General features: G+C 46.7%; 1 protein-coding gene across 4 annotated transcripts in view; it reads left to right on the plus strand.

The window, feature by feature from the left end:
• The window catches only part of PCNT (pericentrin), a 96,206-nt gene that overhangs the window by 35,682 nt on the left and 39,544 nt on the right, over window positions 1–20,980 (plus strand). For 3 of the 4 annotated variants that reach the window (XM_083154593.1, XM_083154595.1, XM_083154596.1), the window contains 10 exons: window positions 6,635–7,265; window positions 10,488–10,706; window positions 10,842–10,991; window positions 11,127–11,273; window positions 12,158–12,309; window positions 13,020–13,180; window positions 14,273–14,493; window positions 14,980–15,142; window positions 17,222–17,434; window positions 19,910–20,139. In XM_083154593.1, coding sequence (XP_083010719.1) covers window positions 6,635–7,265; window positions 10,488–10,706; window positions 10,842–10,991; window positions 11,127–11,273; window positions 12,158–12,309; window positions 13,020–13,180; window positions 14,273–14,493; window positions 14,980–15,142; window positions 17,222–17,434; window positions 19,910–20,139 — 2,287 coding nt within the window. The remainder of the gene's footprint in view (window positions 1–6,634; window positions 7,266–10,487; window positions 10,707–10,841; window positions 10,992–11,126; window positions 11,274–12,157; window positions 12,310–13,019; window positions 13,181–14,272; window positions 14,494–14,979; window positions 15,143–17,221; window positions 17,435–19,909; window positions 20,140–20,980) is intronic. The other variant, XM_083154594.1, reaches the window with a different exon arrangement.

Genomic DNA, 20,980 nt, shown 5'->3' on the forward strand with positions numbered 1-20,980 from the left:
TTTGTCCTCCTCTGTTCAGGATTTAGTCCAGGTGTCTGCTTCTCTGCAGTCTGCATTGAGGGCCCCACCTAAGCGCAAAGCACAAGCCCCTTTAGCCTCTAATCAGTTGGATGCTGGGGATGACTTAGACGACCAGAGGGTCGACACAGATGATGATCCTGACATAGATGATGTCGACATAGATGAACCTGACAAGGAGGAAAGGATGACCCAGTCCAGAGTAGACTCCTTGGTTAAGGCTGTAAGGATGTCTCTCAACATACAGGACTCCCAGGCCACAACATCTGACACACTTCTTTTTAAGAAGAAAAAGAAGGAGTTAGCTCTTTTTCCCTCAAATTCAGACTTAAATGAAGTTTTATCTGAGGCGTGGCAACACCCTAACAAAAAGTTCCTAGTGTCCAAACGCCTGATTTCCTTCTTTCCGTTCGCGCCAGCGGACCGTAAGAAATGGGAGGAGCCGCCACAGGTTGATGCTCACGTGGCCCGCCTAGTTAAGGCCACAACCCTTCCCATCCCTACAGTGGCCTCTCTTAAGGATCCTACTGATAGGAAGATTGAACACTGTCTAAAGTCTGTGTTTTCCAATGCTGGTGTGTCAGCAAGGCCGGCTATGGCCTCAGCCTGGGTGGCAAAGGCAATTGCTACTTGGGCTGACTCTTTACAGGAGCAAATATCCTCAGGTACACGTCGCTCTGAATTGCTGTCAACGGTGGACCTCATTAGGGAAGGGGCCACATACCTGGAAGAGGCAGCCATAGATGCAGCGGCCCTCTCCTCTAAAATTTCAGCCTCTTCAATTGCTGCCCGGCGTGCACTGTGGCTGCGCACTTGGAACGCAGATTCTGATTCCAAAAAGGCATTAGAAGCCCTTCCTTTTTCAGGGGAAGTACTGTTCGGCTCTGAGCTGGACAAGATTGTAGCCACCATTGCTACGTCAAAAACAGCTTTTCTGCCTTCGGCACCAGCTAGGCAGAGATCTCAGTCCTTTCGGACCTTCCGTCCACAGGGGAGGCCCAGGGGTCAGCCTTCATCAAGGGCACAGCCCGCCGCAAGGCGTCCATCCGCCCCCAAACCCAAACAGTCCTGGGCGGGTCGCCGTCAGGCCCCTAAACAGGCCGACAAGCCTGCAGCATGAGAATCAGGCGGCCCACCAACCACGTCAGGTGGGCGGTCGCCTGTTGTCTTTTGCCGGGGTTTGGCAGGCCACTACCACCGACAGGTGGGTGAACACCATAGTGGCACAGGGTTACTCCCTCTCTTTTCAGGGGCGTCCGCCATCTCGGTTTTTCACAACAGGCATGCCTCGGGAGAAGGACAGAGCGGCTGCTCTGACCAGCTCCATTCACTCCCTACTGACAGCAGGGGTCATAGTACCTGTTCCACTTTCTCAGCGAGGAGCAGGTTTCTATTCAAGCCTGTTCCTGGTGACAAAGCCGGACGGGTCTTTCCGGCCCATCCTCAACTTGAAGGGCCTGAACAAACATCTCTGCGTTCCCAAGTTCAGGATGGAGTCCCTCAGGTCTATCCTGCAGGCCCTGGAACCGGGGGACTTCATGGCATCCCTGGACATCCAGGATGCCTACCTCCATGTGCCAATTCGGCCGGACAGCCAGTGCTACCTCAGGTTTGCAGTCAAAAGCAACCACTACCAGTTCATAGCCCTCCCCTTCGGGCTGGCAACAGCGCCACGAATCTTTACAAAGATTATGGCCACCATGGCGGCGGCCCTGAGGGCCCAGGGCGTTCGGCTACTACCGTATCTGGACGACCTCTTAATACTGGCTCAATCCGCACAGTCACTCCAGGGCCATCTGGAGCTAACGGTTTCCCTCCTGCAGACCCACGGCTGGCTCATAAATTGGAAGAAGTCCTCAACAACCCCATCACAGCGGATGGTGCATCTCGGAGCCGTGATAGACACAAAAACCCTCAGGGTTTACCTGCCGGAGGACAAGTGGATACTCCTCAGAGACCTCCTAAAGCTCTTCCTGAAGCAGCACAGGGTCTCTGTGTACTTGTGCATGAAAGTCCTAGGCAAGATGGTCTCTTGTTACGACATGGCGGAATTCGCGCAGTTCCATTCCAGGCCACTGCAGAGGGAAATGCTGCGTCACTGGAACCGTTCCCAGCCAAGCCTAAAATCACAGACCTTTGTTCTGTCCAGGCAGACACGTCTGTCGCTCACATGGTGGCTCAGTCCTCTAAACCTTCAAAAAGGGCGCCAGTTTGTCATCCCTCAGTGGGTGATGTTAACAACGGACGCCAGCCTCCGAGGGTGGGGAGCTGTTCTGGCGGAACACTCCTTCCAAGGCCGTTGGTCAAGGGAGGAAGCGCTACTCCCAATAAACATACTGGAGCTAAGAGCCATCCTGTTAGCCCTCAAGTCGGCAGGCCCTCTGATTCACTCCAAACCGGTGAAGATACAATCGGACAATGCCACTGCGGTGGCATATGTCAACCACCAGGGGGGGACCAGGAGCCTAGCGGCCATGAGGGAGGTAACAGCCATTCTACAGTGGGCAGAACATCACCTGTTGGCTCTGTCAGCGGTACACATCCCAGGGGTCCAGAACTGGGAGGCCGACTTTCTAAGTCGCCAGGAGGTACTATCAAGCGAATGGGAGCTCCACGAGGATGTGTTCCAGGAACTAGTCAACAAATGGGGACTCCCACAAATAGACCTAATGGCCTCAAGCGTCAACAAAAAGTTACCCCGTTACGGGGCTCGCGCAAGGGACCCACAGGCATATCTGGTGGATGCCCTGTCGGCTCCATGGCCATTCTCCCTGGTCTACATTTTTCCCCCAGTGGCACTGCTACCAAGAGTCATCAGGCGCCTCAAGCAAGAAGGGACCACAGCAATCCTCCTGGCACCAGACTGGCCCCGCAGAGCCTGGTACTCAGACCTTCGGGAGATGTCTCTACAGCCACCTTGGAGGCTGCCAGCTCGTCCGGACTTGCTAGTACAAGGACCATGCCTTCACCCGAATCTAGGCAGACTAGCTTTGACGGCATGGCTCTTGAAACGGAAGTTTTAAGAGAGAAGGGTTTTTCTTTACCGGTAATAAAAACCATGATAGCGGCAAGGAAACCGGCTTCTTCCCGGATCTACTATGGAATCTGGAAGGCTTTTTTCATCTGGTGTGCAAAGAAGAACTTTCCGCCTAGGGAGTTTCGGCTGTCCAGGATCCTGGCCTTCTTGCAAGCGGGCCTGGATTTGGGCCTTAGGTTGTCCTCCTTAAAGGTCCAAGTTTCCGCTCTCTCTATTTTGTTTCAGCGGAAATTAGCAAAGAGGATGGCTATACAGACCTTTCTACAAGGCGTCCTTCACATACAGCCTCCCTTTGTGCCTCCAATCCAGCCTTGGGACCTCACAGTGGTTCTCTCAGCACTACAAAAACCACCGTTTGAGCCTCTAGAATCCGCAGAGCTCAGGTGGCTAACATGGAAAACAGTGTTCCTACTGGCTATTTCTTCAGCCAGAAGAGTTTCGGACCTGTCAGCATTATCCAGTGCATCTCCGTACCTAGTGTTCCACCCGGACAGGGCAGTCTTAAGAACAAAAAAGGAGTTCCTGCCAAAAGTTGTTTCCAGTTTTCACATAAACCAGGATATCGTTGTTCCTGCCTTCTCCCAGTTGGAGGACTCCCCAGAGTTACGCTCTTTGGATGTTACAAGAGCTTTAAAAGTTTACGTTAATAGGACTCAATCCTTACGCAAGACAGAGGCCCTGTTCGTGCTCTATGATGCAAACAAGAGAGGTTGGCCGGCAACGAAGCAGACATTGGCTCGATGGTTGCGGCTAACCATAAAACAGGCTTATGTATCTGCTGATAAGCCAGTTCCATCCTCTATCAGAGCCCACTCCACACGTGCGGTAGCGGCCTCTTGGGCGGCTCATCAGGGAGCCTCTGCAGAACAGTTGTGTCGCGCGGCCACTTGGTCCTCTCCACACACCTTTCTAAAATTTTACCATTTTGACACGTTCGCCAGGGCAGATTCTGCTTTTGGGCAACGCGTCATCAGTGCAGCTCAGGTGCGTTCCCTCCCGTAAAAGGGACAGCTTTGGGACGTCCCACTGTCCCAGTGACCACCATTGGCATGAATGAAAAAAGGGGATTTTGGTCCTACCTGTAAAATCCTTTTTTCTGAATCCATGGTGGACACTGGGCACCCGCCCTCGCACACTGATCTACAGTAATGGGGGTCGGCTTACACCTTCCTGAAACTTTTTCTCCCTTTGGGTTGCTGGTTTCTTTCCTATTTCTCTTCCTTTTCCTGTACCTTGCGGGTAAGCTGTTGAACAAACTGAAGCCTGTAGGGGCGTGGAGGAGGAGGAGCCTGGGCTGCACTTGAAGAACTCTATTCTACTTGGTGCCTGTAGCTGAAGCTCCACCCACACCCCACTGTCCCAGTGTCCACCATGGATTCAGAAAAAAGGATTTTACAGGTAGGACCAAAATCCCCTTTTTTCATACTTTACCATCCCAGTAAACCTGGAGGTAGCAAGCCATGTGAGGGGAGCCTGTCAGCCAGCATGAAGAATCGCTAGAGCTCCTGAGCCGGCGCAGGCTGGCAGACAGGAGCTCCATATGACTCGCAAGTCCCCGGCAGCAGGGAAACTGATTCCCTGTACGGCTCCGCTTCAGGGAGACAGGTAGGATTAGTGGAGGCTGCGGGGGAGCAACGGTGGAGCCTGCGGAGGAATCCGACAGAACTGGGCGCGCGAGCGTCTTGCACGTGCCCCCTTCTGTTGCGTGGCGGACATCGGCAGTTGGCGATTCTATCGCCAGAAGTAGCTCAAATGAGAGCTGCTCCATCTGTACTTAGGCATTGTGTATGTCGACCAATGACATACAGGCAAAAAAAAACCATAGAGACACATGCCCATTCAGCATGTTAAATGTCGGTCAATTGAACATGTCAATATATTGACCGTTTCGGTCAATGGGTGTCTGTATAATGACTCAGTCAAACATCTACTGAACATTCCCAAGCCTAAGGGAGAGTTTGTTCCACTTGATCTACACTGTCTAGTCGATAGGTCTACCCCAAAATGTCGACTGGGTCAAAAAGGTTGACATACAACAGATTGACACAGTCAAAATGTCGACATTAAAAAGGTAGACACATCACAAGGTCGGCATGAGTTTTTCATGATAATTTTTTTTTAAACTGCTTAATTATTACTTTATTTTTCCATGTCTGCATAGAGGGAGAATGCGAGTCACTGAGCCCAAAGCATGGCGAGCCGTGCGAGGGTACGTGTAAAACTAATTGGGGGTGCATGTCGACAGTTGACCCTATCAACCTATTTCATGTAGACATTTTGGGTTGGACCTGTCCAATAATCCACACCCAGGGAAAGTGTGGATTATCGCATGTGATATATAGCAGGTGGCAGGATCGATCCCATTCCCCACTGGTGGGAGGCTGTCAGATCTGATGTGCAAGCAGGTCCGATCTCTGACCCTGATCCGATATGCACGGGACTGGATTAGAACAGATGTAAAACACCTGCGATTTAGACACTTTTTCACCCATTTTCTCATCAGTCCATCAGAAGCGGGTGACATGTGGGCAAATCGGACAGGTGTACGTCCAGCTTTAGAGGGAGTTAAATCTTCAGCAGCTCCAACGTAGCGCTTCACATACAGATTCTCACTCCCCTGTGCACAGATGTATAGGTGTGGCACCCCATATTAATCTGTGCAGTCTCATCCAGTGGGTTTGTTGCATCGCATTGTGGCTAAGATGCATGTTTCAATGAAGACTACGCTCTGCGCAAGCAGAGTCATGCAGACCTGGTGCCCCTAGAACGGCTGCTTTGTGCGACTGCAGCAGTAATGTATGATACATGTGCAGCAGTAGTGTAAATGAATACTTGCCTTCACATGGGTTCACGGGGGGGTGGTGGTGGGATGGATGGGGCTCTGAGTGGGGCTCTGAGTGGGGGCGAGCGCAAAGAAACCCCTTGTGGGCTTGGTGGCTTGCTACGCTCGCTGCAGGTTCTATTCTCCCTCTATGGGTTGGGATCCCCCCCTGTCAGAGCACCGGCAGTCGGGATACTGAGTCAGGATCGTCATCCGGCACCCCAGCGCGGCATAGTAACTACTTTGAACAGAGTTTCATATACAGTGGTCACTTCTTATTTTTTTTATTATTATTAAATTGACTTGACAAGATATCTTGAATAGTTTTATATGCTGACATAATGGTAGGTTGAACGGCCATCCCATCTGTTATATTAAACTATGTCCTTGTATAAAAAATCTTAAAAAAAAAAATTGCCTATGATTTCTTTTTTCAAATTTTGAGACTGAGCGCTACTAATGTTATCATGCCGATGGCGTAATTCACATAGAAACAGGCCTAATTTGCCGTCAAAATAAGCCTATTGATGACGATATGAGATTATTTGTCCACCCCCCCCCCTCCTTTTAAAAAAAGGCTGAAAGGTCAACATAAACTAAGCCTTGAAGAGATGTAAAATACGAGCCAATCCGCACTGCCATGTTACAGGTTGTGCTTGTAAAATTAGTTAGTAGCTGGTTGGTAGTTTATCCCTCTCCACTGTATCACATTCTAAGGCTTCATTATACACTAGTTTGATTATCACCTTTCTCTCCAGATCTGCTGATTTACTTGTGGAAAATCCAAACCTGCTGAGTAATCTCTTGGGAGAGCAGCTAACGAATATCTCTGTGGAGTCAGGGGACAGTAATCCGTTTCAGGAGCTTAATCTCTGCTCCTATGTGTCACAAAGAGCGCCGAGTCAGGAATCAGAAGTAAAGCATCAAGACGATGAGTTGAAAGGACACTTGCCCGAGCTGCATCTTCATTCTGGGGGAGATAGCTTTTATTTACCTGACCCGCATCAGGAGAAGGATCTGTGCACGCTGTTATCAGATTTACTTCACAAGTGCCAAGAGGAACTCCACGTCCATGATCTGGAGCACGAAGACCTTGTCCAAAGTCTAGAGGCCTCACATTTGCTAAAGCTGGACACCTTGGAGTCCTCTTACCTTTCGGAGATACAAAAGATCAGAGATGAGCATACGCTCGCTGTGGAAGAGCTGGAGATGTGTTTGTCTGACCGCTTGCAAGAGAAGGAAAAAGAAATTCAAGATCGGCTGGAAAAAGCCAGGATGCAGTGGATAGAGCAACAAGAGCAGGAACTGCAGCGCATACGTCAGGATCTTGCCTCTGTCCATTTGGAGAAGTTCCAGTCCATGGCAGAGGAGTTACAAGCCGCTCATAGGGTGAGAAGAAACGTTTCTATTAATTCAAATATCACATGATAATGTAAGACTGGATGTATATACCTCATATACCAACTTTGTTCCATAAACTGATTGTATGAAGTAATCTGAGATCGCAATAATCTTTCTGTGTTATAATAAGTGTGTCTCATATATGAGGGACAAGGAAGTAAACTACGTTTCTAATTTTCCTTCCTACATTGTACACCACAATCCTGGACTCTTAAGAGGGCGGGGTGAGTGATTTTTGCTTGTGTTTTATTTTTTTTATTTTTGCACATTTGAAACTTCCTTTGTTACGGATCAGTTTGTTTTTAAGTGGTTTATGACTTTGTTTTCTGGCAATTTAAAACCAACTCCAACATTTAGCCTTTTGTGTCAGGCTCAGCCCATTATCATCCAGGTGTCTCTAGACAATCCATAAGCAGGGTGTTGCTAGGATAGAGTTTCACAGCAGGTGGCTCATTACCACCTATTGTTCTCTATCCCATGTAGTGTACAGTCGGTTATGGTGAGCCAATTTATCGCCTATACGTTGATGTTGCTGAATCTGCTTGTTACTGAATCTATAACTTGCATGGATGCAATTCAATGAAACAGAGCGGCCCTAATGCGCCATTCCATAACTAGACATCTTAGTTTTTTCTCATACCGTATAGAGCTTCTTTTTTTTTTTTTTTTTTTTTACTTTTATGTTTAGATTCACTTTTATACAGTGATAAAATTTAGCTGAGTGCCGCTTCCTCACTTTTTTTTTTATTATTACCTTAGGAAGCAGACAGTGGGCAGAATGTTTAACAGAGGGCTTTCAGTGACATTGTTACCAATATCGTTAACGATGCTTGCTCATGAGCATCGTTAACTACCCCTCCCTCGTCCTGCATGTTCAGCCGAGTGAGGTCCTCGTTAACGCCGGCCATTCTGAATCATGGCCGTTGCTCACCTCACCACCACCTCTCCCTTCCTCCTCAGCAAGGGGTGTGGTCTATTTCCCCGACAGTCGGGATTCCGACAGTCAGTACTCAGACGTCGGAATCCCTACTGCACAGCGTGGGGAGCGAAATGAAGCCTCTTGCGGGCTCGCCACGCTGCGGACACGCTGGCGAGCTGTGCTTCTATTTTATTCTCCCTCTATGGGGGTCGTGGACCCCCACAAGGGAGCAGTCGGAGGAATGACTGTCGGGGAGCCGTCTGGCACCCCTCAGCAAGTGTGTATGCACTTTGTTTGTGCTTTTTATTACATTTTTTTCTCTGCCATGTTTGGGCCTGGTTGAATTGCCAAAAGAAGAATGTATAACGATAGAGCTGCAATGAAAACTTGAGTGAATGTTTACTAACAAATTATTTATGTTTGTTCCTTTTTTTTTTTTTTCTTGCTGTGTGACTTATGCAGTATACATTAGTTTGACCACTGGGCCTAGGTCAACACCTCAGAAGGTCGACAGGGGCATTAGGTCGACATGGGGAAGGTCGACAGTCAAATGTTTAACATGGGGTTTTATTTGTGCCAACAGGCGGTATTTCATGCGCTACCTCCACTAGGACATGGCGGTAGAATAAAATAGTATGCCGAGCGTAACCAGGCACAACGCCCGAAGCCAGGCGAGCGCGGGGCGTCATATAAGGGGGGCGTGGTGCACCGATAGTGTCCATGTCAACTGTGTCGACTTTCAGCACAATCAAATTGAAAACACCCATGTCAACTTAATGCTTGTGTCGACTTAATGACCTTCTGAGCTGTGGACCTTGGCCCATGTCGACCTTCAGTGGTAGGCACAATGCATGTCAGCCTTTATGCTGTTGTTCCTATGACCCATACTCAACTTAAGCGATAATTAGTTAATATTTTGTGTGGTCCTTGTGCATGAGGGGGAAGTGTATAAGTTTCTTTGTAGAAAAGTTAGTACCAGGTTCTTCCACCTAAAGGTGCCCATATACGGTGCAATATCTGCTATGTTTTCTTTGTACTGCATCGTATCTAGTTCATATCGCAGGCCATATGCTACAACAGCGTGCATTTGAACTGGATGCGATCTAGTACAAATAGTACTGCCTGCACATAACTTTTTGGCTTGCGACATGAACTGCACGGGAGAGCGGATCGCGGCCCAAAATAAATATTGTGTGATATAAACTATGTAGGAGCGCGCATCGCAAGCCACAATAAATACTGTGCGATGTGCTATGATGTAGCGTTTTTCACATGTGATTAAACCGGTGTTCTGCTAAGGTGGGTATTTTGTCGTAAGCACACAGTCACAATCGGTGTGTGAGTTGTCTTAAGGCTCGTTCTTCTGTCCGAATCTGGAGATTTCCATCTTGAGCACAAAGGCTTTTTGCCAGTAAGGTAATTTTGTTTCATGCTCAAAATCCATATTCACTGATAATGCATGTCTGTTTGGTGGACATTATTTGCTCCAGCACGCCATCGAACACTACAGATGCATTTTGTATTCTACTTTTAACCAGTGGCAGATGTTACATAAGTAAGATCTGGCACTCCCAGTGAGGTTAACCGGTGATTCTATGCACTGGGTGTTTTCCCATGCAGTGGTTTCCCATTGGACACCGTATCTGTTAATCAAACACCAGACCCGAAGGTACCACGATATATATAAATGTGTCTAATTCAGAAGAGTTGCTGCTTATTGAGTATGTACAGTATGTAGATGTTCCTAAACCAAGAAGTAACCCTTCAGGTGACTGGGGATGCAGTTACAATCCCGGTGGTCGGGATCCAGGCGTTCAGAATCCCGACCGCCGAAATGCTGACACATTCTCCCTCCGTGGGTGTCCACGACACCCCTGGAGGGAGAATAAATTAGTGTGCCGAGCGTAGCGAGGCACCGGGCCCGCTGCGTGGCGAGCGCAGCGAGCCCGCAAGGTGGGGGCGATCCACGTCCCCCCCTTGTCGGCATTTCGGCTGTCGGGATCCCGGCGTCGGGATTCTGAACGCCGGGATCCCGACCGCCGGGATTCAATACTGAATCCGGTGACTGACATTGTGTTTGCAGTTGCTGTGCTGTGGTGTAAGCGTTTGTGCTTATGAGTTCCATAAGATGCTTCTATATAAGCCAATTCGGATTGTTTTTTACTTATACTTTAATAGTGGCTTTTGCTAACCGTAAGCTGTTCTAGCATCTGTTAATGCCTCTTGTGTTGGGATAAACTATTACTGCTACCTGTTTTTATTTCTGTATGGTTATGGATTTTTTTATTTAGGAGGACCTTCAAGAGAAGCTGGATCATCTACGTTACCAGCTAGAGGAGGAGAAAATCCAATCCTTGGATGCTATACAGGAAGAAGTTTTAAGAATGGAAGCTCAGCACAAGCTGGCACTAGAAGAGCTGCGTAACCTGCAACAGGTAGAAAGTCAGCAACAGACTCAGACGCTCCAGTCAGAGCTGAGGAAGATGACGGAGGAATTACAGAAACAGGAGGTCAGTGCTTTCCACGCCGTTTTCTATTCGTACAACCCGTAACCCCTTTTCTACATTTATGGTCCTGTGCATATATTTGAATTTTGTAACTCTGTTCTGATCTCTCCTAATCTGAGTGATCTCCTCCCTCTGCAGATCACTATCACAGAGCTTAATAGTCAACGTCAAGCTTTGTCTACAGACCTGCAGGAGAAGTCTGAGCAGCAGCTGCAGTTCCAAGAGGAGATTGAGTTTTTGAAGTGTCAGTCCGAGATGCTGCTTGAGCAGCAGATCACTGTGCTAAAGGTACGGTATAAACATAACCACCTAAAACACAGATGCCAAGGAATAAGTTAAAGTAACTTCAACCCTTTCCTTGTACATGTTAAGCAGATAACCTGATGTAGTGTTAGAGGTTACATTATTTCCGTGTCTCCTCAGGACGAGTTTAATGCAGAGAAAACGGTCGCTCTACAAGAGATGGAAGAGAAGTTTGCTAGAGATGCAGAGAAGGTTCAGGCTGAGCATCAGCTGGAGAACAATCGCTTAATGGAACTGCTGCAAGAGAAGAGCACGCAAGTAACGCAGGTGTGTGCAGGCGGTAGAAGGTTTGGTTGAATAAAACTTTGCTAGGTACTTCTCATCTTTGCGGCCACAGCTCACGCGACGGAACTTACGTAGCATAACCCGCACCACCCTGTGTCCACGCCATCATCTATTACCTTTAGTAAAGTTGTGGCAAGTGGGGCGAGACAACGAGCCGCGAGGGGATAATGGTGCTATTCTGAAAGCGGCTAACGTAACTGGTGTGAGCTGTGGACGCAAAGATGAGGAAGTACCCTTTGCTCCCCTTAATATTGGATTAAGACCATTTAAATGATGCTGCGTGTGGGTGAGAATTGCTTTGCCAGCAAACAGTTGCTGCTTAATCTTCCTGTGGGGCCACTGACTCCAGTGGAACATCTCCTCCTAATTCCAAAATGTTTGAGCCAAATTGTTGCTAAAAGTCCAATTTATGCGGGAAACCGTTCCTAAAGCACAGTTACGCAGGCAAGCCTACAAGTGCACAAATGGCAGCATAGCGAAACCCATCAATCTGTCATGTTTAAAGGTGTCAGACTGTTTAATTATTCAGTGTGCATGTAAATGGAATCTGGAGGCGTGGAGGTGGGCAGGAGCTTTCTTGTGTTTGGGCTTGTCACACGTCCAAGCTGTTGTCGTGGTGACTGGGAATAATGCACTATGCATTCTAGAGTGAGAAGTGCCCGTTAACTGCTTTTGCAGAGCTTTGCTTAAGTTTGCAAATCATTCATAGAAAAGAGTGGCAGGGGCGACCAGTGTGCAGATGCATGGACTGAACAGAGCTGCTTCATTATGCACTGTCCACTTTTGGACTACAATACCCTTAAGTTTAATATGCCTAGATAATGATCAGTTTTCTGACTGTTTTATCCCTGATCCGTAACCCTCAGTTGCAGGAGAAAATCTGTGTACTAACAAAGGAGATGGATGCTTCGCAGTCCCAGATGGAAGTTCTGGTGCAGAGAAGAGAAAGGGAGAACCAGGAAGAGGAGCACTTGGTGGCAATGCTGCAATCTGATGCACAAACCGCTCAGCAGCAACAGTAAGTGTGTGCAAATGCGTGGCAGGAGCAGGGCCTGTGTATAGCACTCTTCGGCTACACTGAGATTTACTAGGAATCTGTTGTACTTTAAGTAATTATTTGTTAATCAATTACTGAATGTACTGCATAATTTTTAATTTCTAATATTTATATACAGATTACAGATGTAGCCGGGCTCATCTTTGCATGGGATGGCTACCGCCAGGGCTGCGCACGTACATTGGCAATGGAGCTTGGCAGGGGGTCCCCGCTGCTTCCATTGCCACCGATCCCCCTCGACCCCCCCCGAACTGGGCAGCGTCTCCCTGAAGCGGAGACAGGCAGGGCGACTCTGCCCAGCCACCATGATACTGGGACGCGCGTGCGCATGAGATGCACGCGCGTCCCAGTCTCTATCGCCGGCGCTCGCCAGTGAAAGGGATCTGGCGAGCGCCGGCCAAGGATTAGATATTTTATTTGTACAAATTGGTTATTTTTATAATATCAATTACAATGTTTTAATGAACATTTTTTAATCCAATGTAAACGCTGCTGTATGGTTAAATCAACACATAGAATGTTCTAATTGTACAGTTGGTAAGAATTTAGAATTTTTTTTTTTTAAATATGTGATATAGCTGTTCATTAATATTCCATGTTCTAATTTGGGGGTGTGGCAAATGGGTGGAGGGTGCTTGTATTGATACATGGTGGTCTTGTTTACCTTACAGGAAGAAGTTACAGGACTCTTGTCAGCGCCTCCTTAAGACCTTTACTGATGTGCTGAAGAGCACTCTGGTCACCGAGGATCTCATCTGCAAGAAAATAGGTCTCTGCTTGGATAACAGCGCATCTCCAACAGATGATGAGAAAAGCATGGATAAGTTGTCAGGTATCTCCACGGATATAATCGCAGCATCTTACATTTATATTGGGATATAATGGGGAATCCTGGAGCAGTGATATCTGCCCCTATACAGACCGTTATGTGCAAGATGATAATGCTCCAGCCAATCAGCGCTTAAATGTCCGTTTACATATTGAAGCTGATTGGCTGGCTGGTGCATTATCCCCTTGCACATAACCTTCTTTAGGTTATAGATACCACTTCTCCAAGACTTTAAAAAAAAAAAAACTTATTGCAATGTTACAAAGTTCCTACTGCTACATATATAAATCCTCATGCACAGCACGTTGTAGATTTTAGTTGGACAGGTATTACTGGTTTACCAGTTAAATGGCCACACAGCTTTATCCACATCAAATATATAAGATTCTGTACAGGTCTTGAAAGCTGATATTAGTCCTGCTGAGGAGAGGGAGGCCTTGAACACGCCCCTTTTACGGATCACAGGCTCGAATTGCCCTTAGATATAGGACTATTATGGTTCCTGGACTTCCATGCAGCGAAGTCTGATTAAAAATAAAACATTAAGTGTACTTACCTGTGCAGGTCTCCTAGTCACTTTTCTGCTTAAGATCCAGATTTGAGTTGCTTAGTTATCCATATAGGTGTCTACCAGCAGTGTACAAATAATTGACTATTTAGTAATCAAGCCTTCATGGGTAAATGGTTTTGAAGTTATTTATTGCTGAACATGGGAACTGTAATGAACAGTCTTCAGTCTAAAGAGCAGATACCGCTGGTACTATCCCATGTTGTAATATTGGTCAGTCTTGTCCTACTGACAGTCTCTTGAGTGACAAAAAAATTGTTCGGTGTTTACAGTCTGACCGGATGGATTTGCATAGTCCTAGGTGGTTTTTATAGGTTTGTATTGTGTTCTAATACACTACTTTAGAAATGTTTTACACTTTTTATGAACACATAAACCTAAAACTTCCTGCATCGTATTCAGGGGAACACTTTTTTTTTTTTATATATATATATTGCACATAAAATAGTTTACAAATAAAACACTTTATAGTGACTGTATAAATATCTAATATAGGATTGCATGACACACTCTGATTTCCTCTATAGCAGATGAGAAACCTCGCACGAGTCCAGACTGTGAGACTATGACTGAGCACAGTCTGATGTCTACTGATGAGGGCTGTGAGCTGTCGGAATACATCTGTGACAGTGTTCTAGGAAGCCTGGAAGTGGGTCTGGAGAATGAGGACAAGATCGTACGGATGAGCCAGCGGTTGCGTACTGCTGTTGAGAGACTTCTAGACATGGTTTCTGACTCTGCTGAACAGGTGAGAAGACACAAATGATCTTTTTTCATATTTTAGTGTTCAACACCCATGTAGTTGAAGAAGTAGCTAGTGTTTAATCTTGATCAAGCCTGGTAGTCTCATATATGTGATTGTGTGCTTCTAGCTAAACCAGAAACATCAAATGCATAAAACTGTTTGGCTTTGTCAGTAGCAAGCAGAAAAACACATGGTCAGGTCAGCTCAGCTCTGCAGTATTGACAAAACAACTCCTACTGTAGGTCACCAAAATTCGGTGGCCAGATAGGGCGCTAACATATCTTAAAGTATAATTAATTGATTTTGTTTGGATATCAATATAAGCTGCAGTTTTTCTATATGCCCAAGTGTCTGTGCATATAAAATGTATGAGATCTGGAGCCAGGAAAACCTGGATCCAGAATCCACGCAAGGAAGAAGCTAGCTCTGCAGTATTGCCTGCTTTAAGTGACCTAATCATAACCTCTATATTTTTATGTCTTTATGCAGTTAGAGCAGACCCGTGAAATGCAGAAAAGTTTTGAGGATGGATTTAAAAGCAGGAACCAGGACATGGCTCAGGTAGTGATTCAGAACCAAGACCTGGTGAAACAACTTGCCCAGGAGACTGAGTCAAAGAAACATCTGGAAATGGAACTGTACAAAGCCCAAGGTAAAGAGACAAAATGACAAAACAGGGCAGAGCAATAAGTAAAATGGTTTAAAACGTCTGTGTATCCCACTCCCACTGTGTCCTAAATAATGAACGCATGGCTTTTGTTAGTCCTCTGCCGTCTTGGTGTGTTCTGGAAACCTACAAATGTAGATATATAAAGTCTCTATAGTCCAAGTGTCCCCTTAACCCCTTCAGTGGTGTGTTTTTTTTTTTTTTTAAGGGACCGCAGTCTTTTATGGGGAGCGCTGCCCGGACCCAGGGAGAGAGTGGTGGGCCACTCTCTCCCCGGGTCTGGGCAGTGCCGCATAACTGTAAATCATCCGCTGCCCGGCCCTGCGCCCCACTGCCCCGTCCCTGCTCCCGGCAGCTGGCTTGTCATAAGCCGACCCCGGAGACGTCAATAGAAAACCCGGAGGGAATGTGGGAGGAGGAACCACGGCAGAGGGGAGGGAGCCGGGCAGCGCGAAAGCTGCCTGAGTTCAACGATTGAACTCAGCAGCGCTCTAAACAGTGGCAATCCCGAGAATTTTACGGGCTTGCCAGACTGGTCACTGAGGCACAGCCCTAAAAATTCTCACAATTGCCACTGAAGGGGTTAAGGTAGGGGAGGAAAATAAGCTGTTTTGTGGCTACACATCTTCGCATGCCCTGACATAGTTTTGCTATCAAGGCTTGCTCAAACTATGGCAGGACATGCGGGCATGTGTAGTTCTTCAGAAGACAGTCATACCCCTTTCACACCAGAAAATGCAGGTACTGACACGGGAATATGGTCATGCAGGGACATTCCCGGGTTGGCCCCTTTCACACTGGTCTAGTCCCCTGCATTTTATGGTGTGGGGTCTAGGCAGTGGGTGTTGGGGTCCAGACTGTGGGAATCCAGCAGCGGCGGCTGGGCGCTTGTAGCGCTATTTGACGGGCAGTGGGGCGGGAGAATTTGAAAAGAATGGACGAACGCTGATTGGCTGAGAACGTCAGGCCAGTCTTTTGAAATCCAGTGGTGCTTCCCGCCCAGTAAATAGCGCTACAAGCGCCCAGCCACCGCTACAGGAGCCCCGCTGCCCAGACACCACTGCCTGGATGGAAGCAAGCCGGGATGCCAGGTAAGTACCTTTCACACCGGCCTGTTTCCCTTGCTTGTCCAGTGAGCAACCCTGCTATATAGCAGGTTTGAATTCCTGGTAAATTTTCCTAGGAATTTGGCCTGGGAACCTTGCACACCAGTGCTAGGGCCAACCCAGGAATTCAGGCTGGTGTGAAAAGGGTATCCGTGTAATATAGCAGGTTTTTTGAACCTGACAAGGTGTCGTCATATTGATTTCTAAAGTCTTATTGCAACATAAGATTAGAACATTTTTTTTTTTTTCGGAATTCATTGGGGAACATTGTACCGTTACACTTCATGCTTCAGCTTAATGTATTTGGCAAATTGGTTAATATTTTTGTGGATGACCATCTAAAAAATATGAATTTACGTAACCGATGACCGACCACTTTCGTCGCAATTAGAAAAGTATCATGTGGTCACAAGCAAATCCTAATCTTTGGACGACCAAAGAAAAAATAGATCTTTATTCTTTTATTTTTGCCAGGGACGTAGAGACATCATTTTGTAAAGCCTGTACCTTGTAAAATGTTCTTATCCATCTAAGCCATGCATGTCCAAACTGTGGCCCTCCAGATGTTGCAAAACTACACATCCCAGCATGCCTTGAAATAGTTTTAGCATTCCCTAATAGCAAAACTGTAGCAAGGCATGATGGGACTTGTAGTTTCACAACATCTGGAGGGCCATAGTTTGGACATGCCTGATCTAAGCCTTACTACAGGAATGGGGAGCCTTTAGCCCTCCAGCTGCTGCTGAACTACGCATCCCAGCATGCCCTGCTACAATTTAGCTATTTGCCTATCTAAAACTGTTGCAGGGCATGCTGGGATGCATTGTTCAGCAATAGCTGAAGGGCCAAAGGAACCCCATCCCTGCTTTACTATGTACTACTGCTGTGAAGTATTGCATGAGTTACACTCTCTATATACATTGTTATCGTGAATGGCTTTATTGATTTTGTAATGCAGGTCTTGTGGAGGGTTACGCTGCTGAAAAAGCTGCTCTAGCAGAAGCATTGTCGGCAAAGGAGAGCTCTCAGCACCAACTGGTGGTTGAACTGGAGAGGTCACGTGAGCAGCTAAAAGTCCTGACACAAGAGCCTTCTGTGTTTGGAGAGGAGAAGGAAGTGTTGCTGAGGCTGCAGGAGGTCCTGTCTGGCAGCGTCAGAGACATTGAAGTTGGTGTGTAGCTTTAGAAAAACACTAGTAGAACTGGTTTAGTCGTTCGTGGTATTTGTCTTTTGCACTTGACATTGTTCTGGGCTTTTATAGTCTGTTTAGTCTTTTCTACTCTTAACACATGCACACACGTTTTTAGTGTAAAAAAAAAAAGTAAAAAGTTTGATTTGGTTAAAAAACTTAGTTGTCTTTCTCTATTTTGGGTAGATTTACAATGAAAAATATATTAGCAATTAACAGTCCCCCAATATTTTCATTGTTTGGTTTTTGATATCCATTTGGAGGACCCTGCTAACCTTTTTTTTTTTTTTTTTTTGTTCCTTCCGTACCCTTTGATTATGCTTTTCATTTATGAGTTCCCTCTCAATTGTAAATATATCCACAGTACTTACAAGTGGAGTGGTATGCGCGTCCTTATATTAAGGAGTAGCGGAGGAGTAGTGTGAATCGGGTCCCTCTGTCTGTCCACTGGCTATGTACTGTCTCTGGCGTTCTTGCGAATGCCTGTAGGTTTAAAGCCGCTACCTTTACCCGAGTCAGCGCGAAGTAGATGATCTCTGATGTCGGGCGACTTTGAGCCAAAAGCAGCTCAGTTTACTCGTCTGAGCGGCTCTCAGCTTGAATGCCGCCCAGTGTGTATGGGGCAGCGATGAGTGGTGTTGTGCGCTCCCGCATCATTGCTGACCTGGCCACTTATCTGCTGGTATTGCCAACAGATGAGCGAAGGAGTGGACGGTTTTCCATAGCCGTCTACCCCAGGGAAAATCGAGAAGAAAATGCTCAGTTTGTATGCATTGAGCATTTTTCAACCCAGCTATTTTTTTTTTCTTTCCTCACGCATTATGGTTATGCATACACACTGGGCAAAAAATACCTTAATGTTAATTGTCCACTTCTACATCGCTCACCTTCAAAGTGATTTTTTATTTATTTTTTGATCTCCAGAGCAAAGCGTTTTCCTCCATTGGTTACCTGGAATAGGATCATTGGATAGACAGTAACTAGGTCGACTGTCAAAAAATCGACATGGGGTTTTTGACTTCGCATGGCTCACTGCACTCGCCATGCTTCAACCTTTCTACGCTCGGCACACTATTTTATTCTCCCACCCCGCCCTAGTGGATGGTAGGGCATGGAAACCCCCTTTTGGCACACGTCAGGTGAAAAACCCCATGTCGACCTTTTGACTGTCGACCTTCCCCATTTAATGCTTATGTCGACCTTCAGACATGTTGACCTAGTGACGTATCCCAGCTACCTATGGAAGCATTGTTTAGGTACTGCGATGATGCGCAAAATGTTTCTTAAACGACCCATAGGACTTTCAGGCGCAGAAGTATTCTATGCATCCTGCCAATTTGAGGTATAGCTGCCATAGCCACTTGGTGGGGCCACCGATCTGATGGAAGCAGCCTGGGCTTACGTCTTTGATAAAGCCTATAGGGAATAACTCACAACTAGACACATGGAAAATGAGTGGGGGTCTGATCCCTTTTGGCTTTTATGGAGGACTCCACATGGACAGTTGGTCTAGAGCCCTTCAGGCATGTAGTGATACTTGCCCAATAAACCAGTATACCGTAGCTAAAAACCACTGGAGTTCACCTGTCTCCTACAGGCTGTGGTTCTCATGGTTAGTAAGTTTGTCTTACACATTGGGCGGTATTCAATGAGCCTGATTTGCCATATTTTTATGGCGAATTTGTGCTGTTTGGCGAATTTTGGACTAAAACGGTGAATCGCCCTATTCAATGACCAGATGGCGAATACATTTCAAGGTTTTTTTCGCCATGATTCACCGAGTAGCAATCGCTATCTTTTGATGGAGAAGTGGAATGTGAACTTTTAAAATAAAGTGTTTTGTTTTTTACATTTGGTGTAAAAAAATCAGGAATTTTATTCTGAGGAGGGGCATGCTACTTTTATTCATGTGCTGTAAGCACATGAATATATATTTAATTTAAAAAAAAAAATTATATTTTTTTAATTTTTTTTAACACAGCAGCCAGCAGGGGGCGCCGGAGCCGAGCCGCTCATTACATATTCATATATTCACTGCACCCGATCGTTACGATCGGGTGTAGTGAATATAGGTCCCCTGCTGGCACCCCCGGGGGGTAGCCTGTGCTGCCTGGCACCCGGGGAGCCCACCTCCCCCCCACAAACGTTCTGGGGCAGGCAGAGAGACTTCCATCTCTCTGCCTGCCACCGTCCTCATGCTCCCTGCGGCATTCGCCGCAGGAGCTCATATTCGCAGGTCAGGGGCTCGCTGCCCCTGACTCGTTGAATACCGGAGCCAGTGAGGCTCCGGAACGTGGCGAATGTGCAGCGAATCCAAGAAAGGATTCGCTGCACCTCGCAGGTATTCTCATTGAATACCGCCCATTATGTATGACTATGACAGCATCTCTGTATCGGCCGTGTTGATGACAGGTTCTGGGTTTACCGTACCTTTGATCTATTTTCCTTTTTCCTCAGAGCTGCTGAAGGAAACTGAACGTTTGGTGAAGGAGAAATTGGAGTTACATTGCCAAGCCAAGAAGGACCGTTCGAACTTACTGTCCCAGATGAAGGTTCTGGAAATGGAGCTGGAAGAGCAAATGGCCCGTAACCAGGAGCTTCTGAGGAAATCCAAGGACATCACTGACCTTCAGCAGCAGATTCAGTCCCTGGAGAAGCAGCTCCGGCACCAGCGGCAGTTCATGGATGTAAGCGACTGGGAAACATTTATTACTTTTTTGTTTTCTTGAAATCTAATTTAACAGAATAATTAAAAGTCCCTGGGCTTGTAAAACCTTAGGAGATAATAATTCTAGTCCCCCTCATCCTGGCTGTGTATGCAGTACAGTCCAGGTTATTGTGGCTGAATAGTTTTTTTTTAGCCTATGGGGCAAAAGCATCAACCGCAAGCAGCAGAAAACATTAGCTCCTACCATTTCACTATTACCCATTTTCAAAGTTTCAGTGGAATATATATATATATATATATTTGGCAACATATGACTGGTCACAGATTATTAACTCCCATATTTATTATGCAGCATCACAAATCTACAGGGTACACCTTTAATCTATTTAGAGGTCACTTAATTTGTTGGGACCATATTTTACATAACACAGCTGTACAGATTGCACTTCTGTCATGTCTAGTAAGGGGACTACATCCAGAGTTGGGCATGAAAATGAGATCCACAAGGGTTTTTTGCCTGCTCCAGGTGTCACTGAAAATGTCTAAAGCTGTGTACACACGTTGCAATATATTGCTCAGGGTCCCGTTTTCATCAGCGACCAGAGATGGTCTCTGATGAACAGGAGACTCTGCCGGGGGAGCTGCAGCGGGAAACTGCTGCGACCGTTAGGGGGCTAAACACAGGAGCGTGCACCCGGCAATATATCGCTTCAGCACAAACAAATCACTGGCAATATGGTCGCTCAGCGTCCTTATTGCCAGCGATATTGCACCGTGTGTACACAGCTTTAGTGCTGAATATTGGGGCAGCTGTCCTATGCATGGCACTTGAGGCAGGCCAGGGGCCATGCTTGCCTATT

The sequence above is a fragment of the Crinia signifera genome, chromosome 7 (assembly GCF_055691185.1).
Source record: "Crinia signifera chromosome 7, ASM5569118v1, whole genome shotgun sequence".
NCBI classification, from domain to species: Eukaryota; Metazoa; Chordata; class Amphibia; order Anura; family Myobatrachidae; genus Crinia; species Crinia signifera.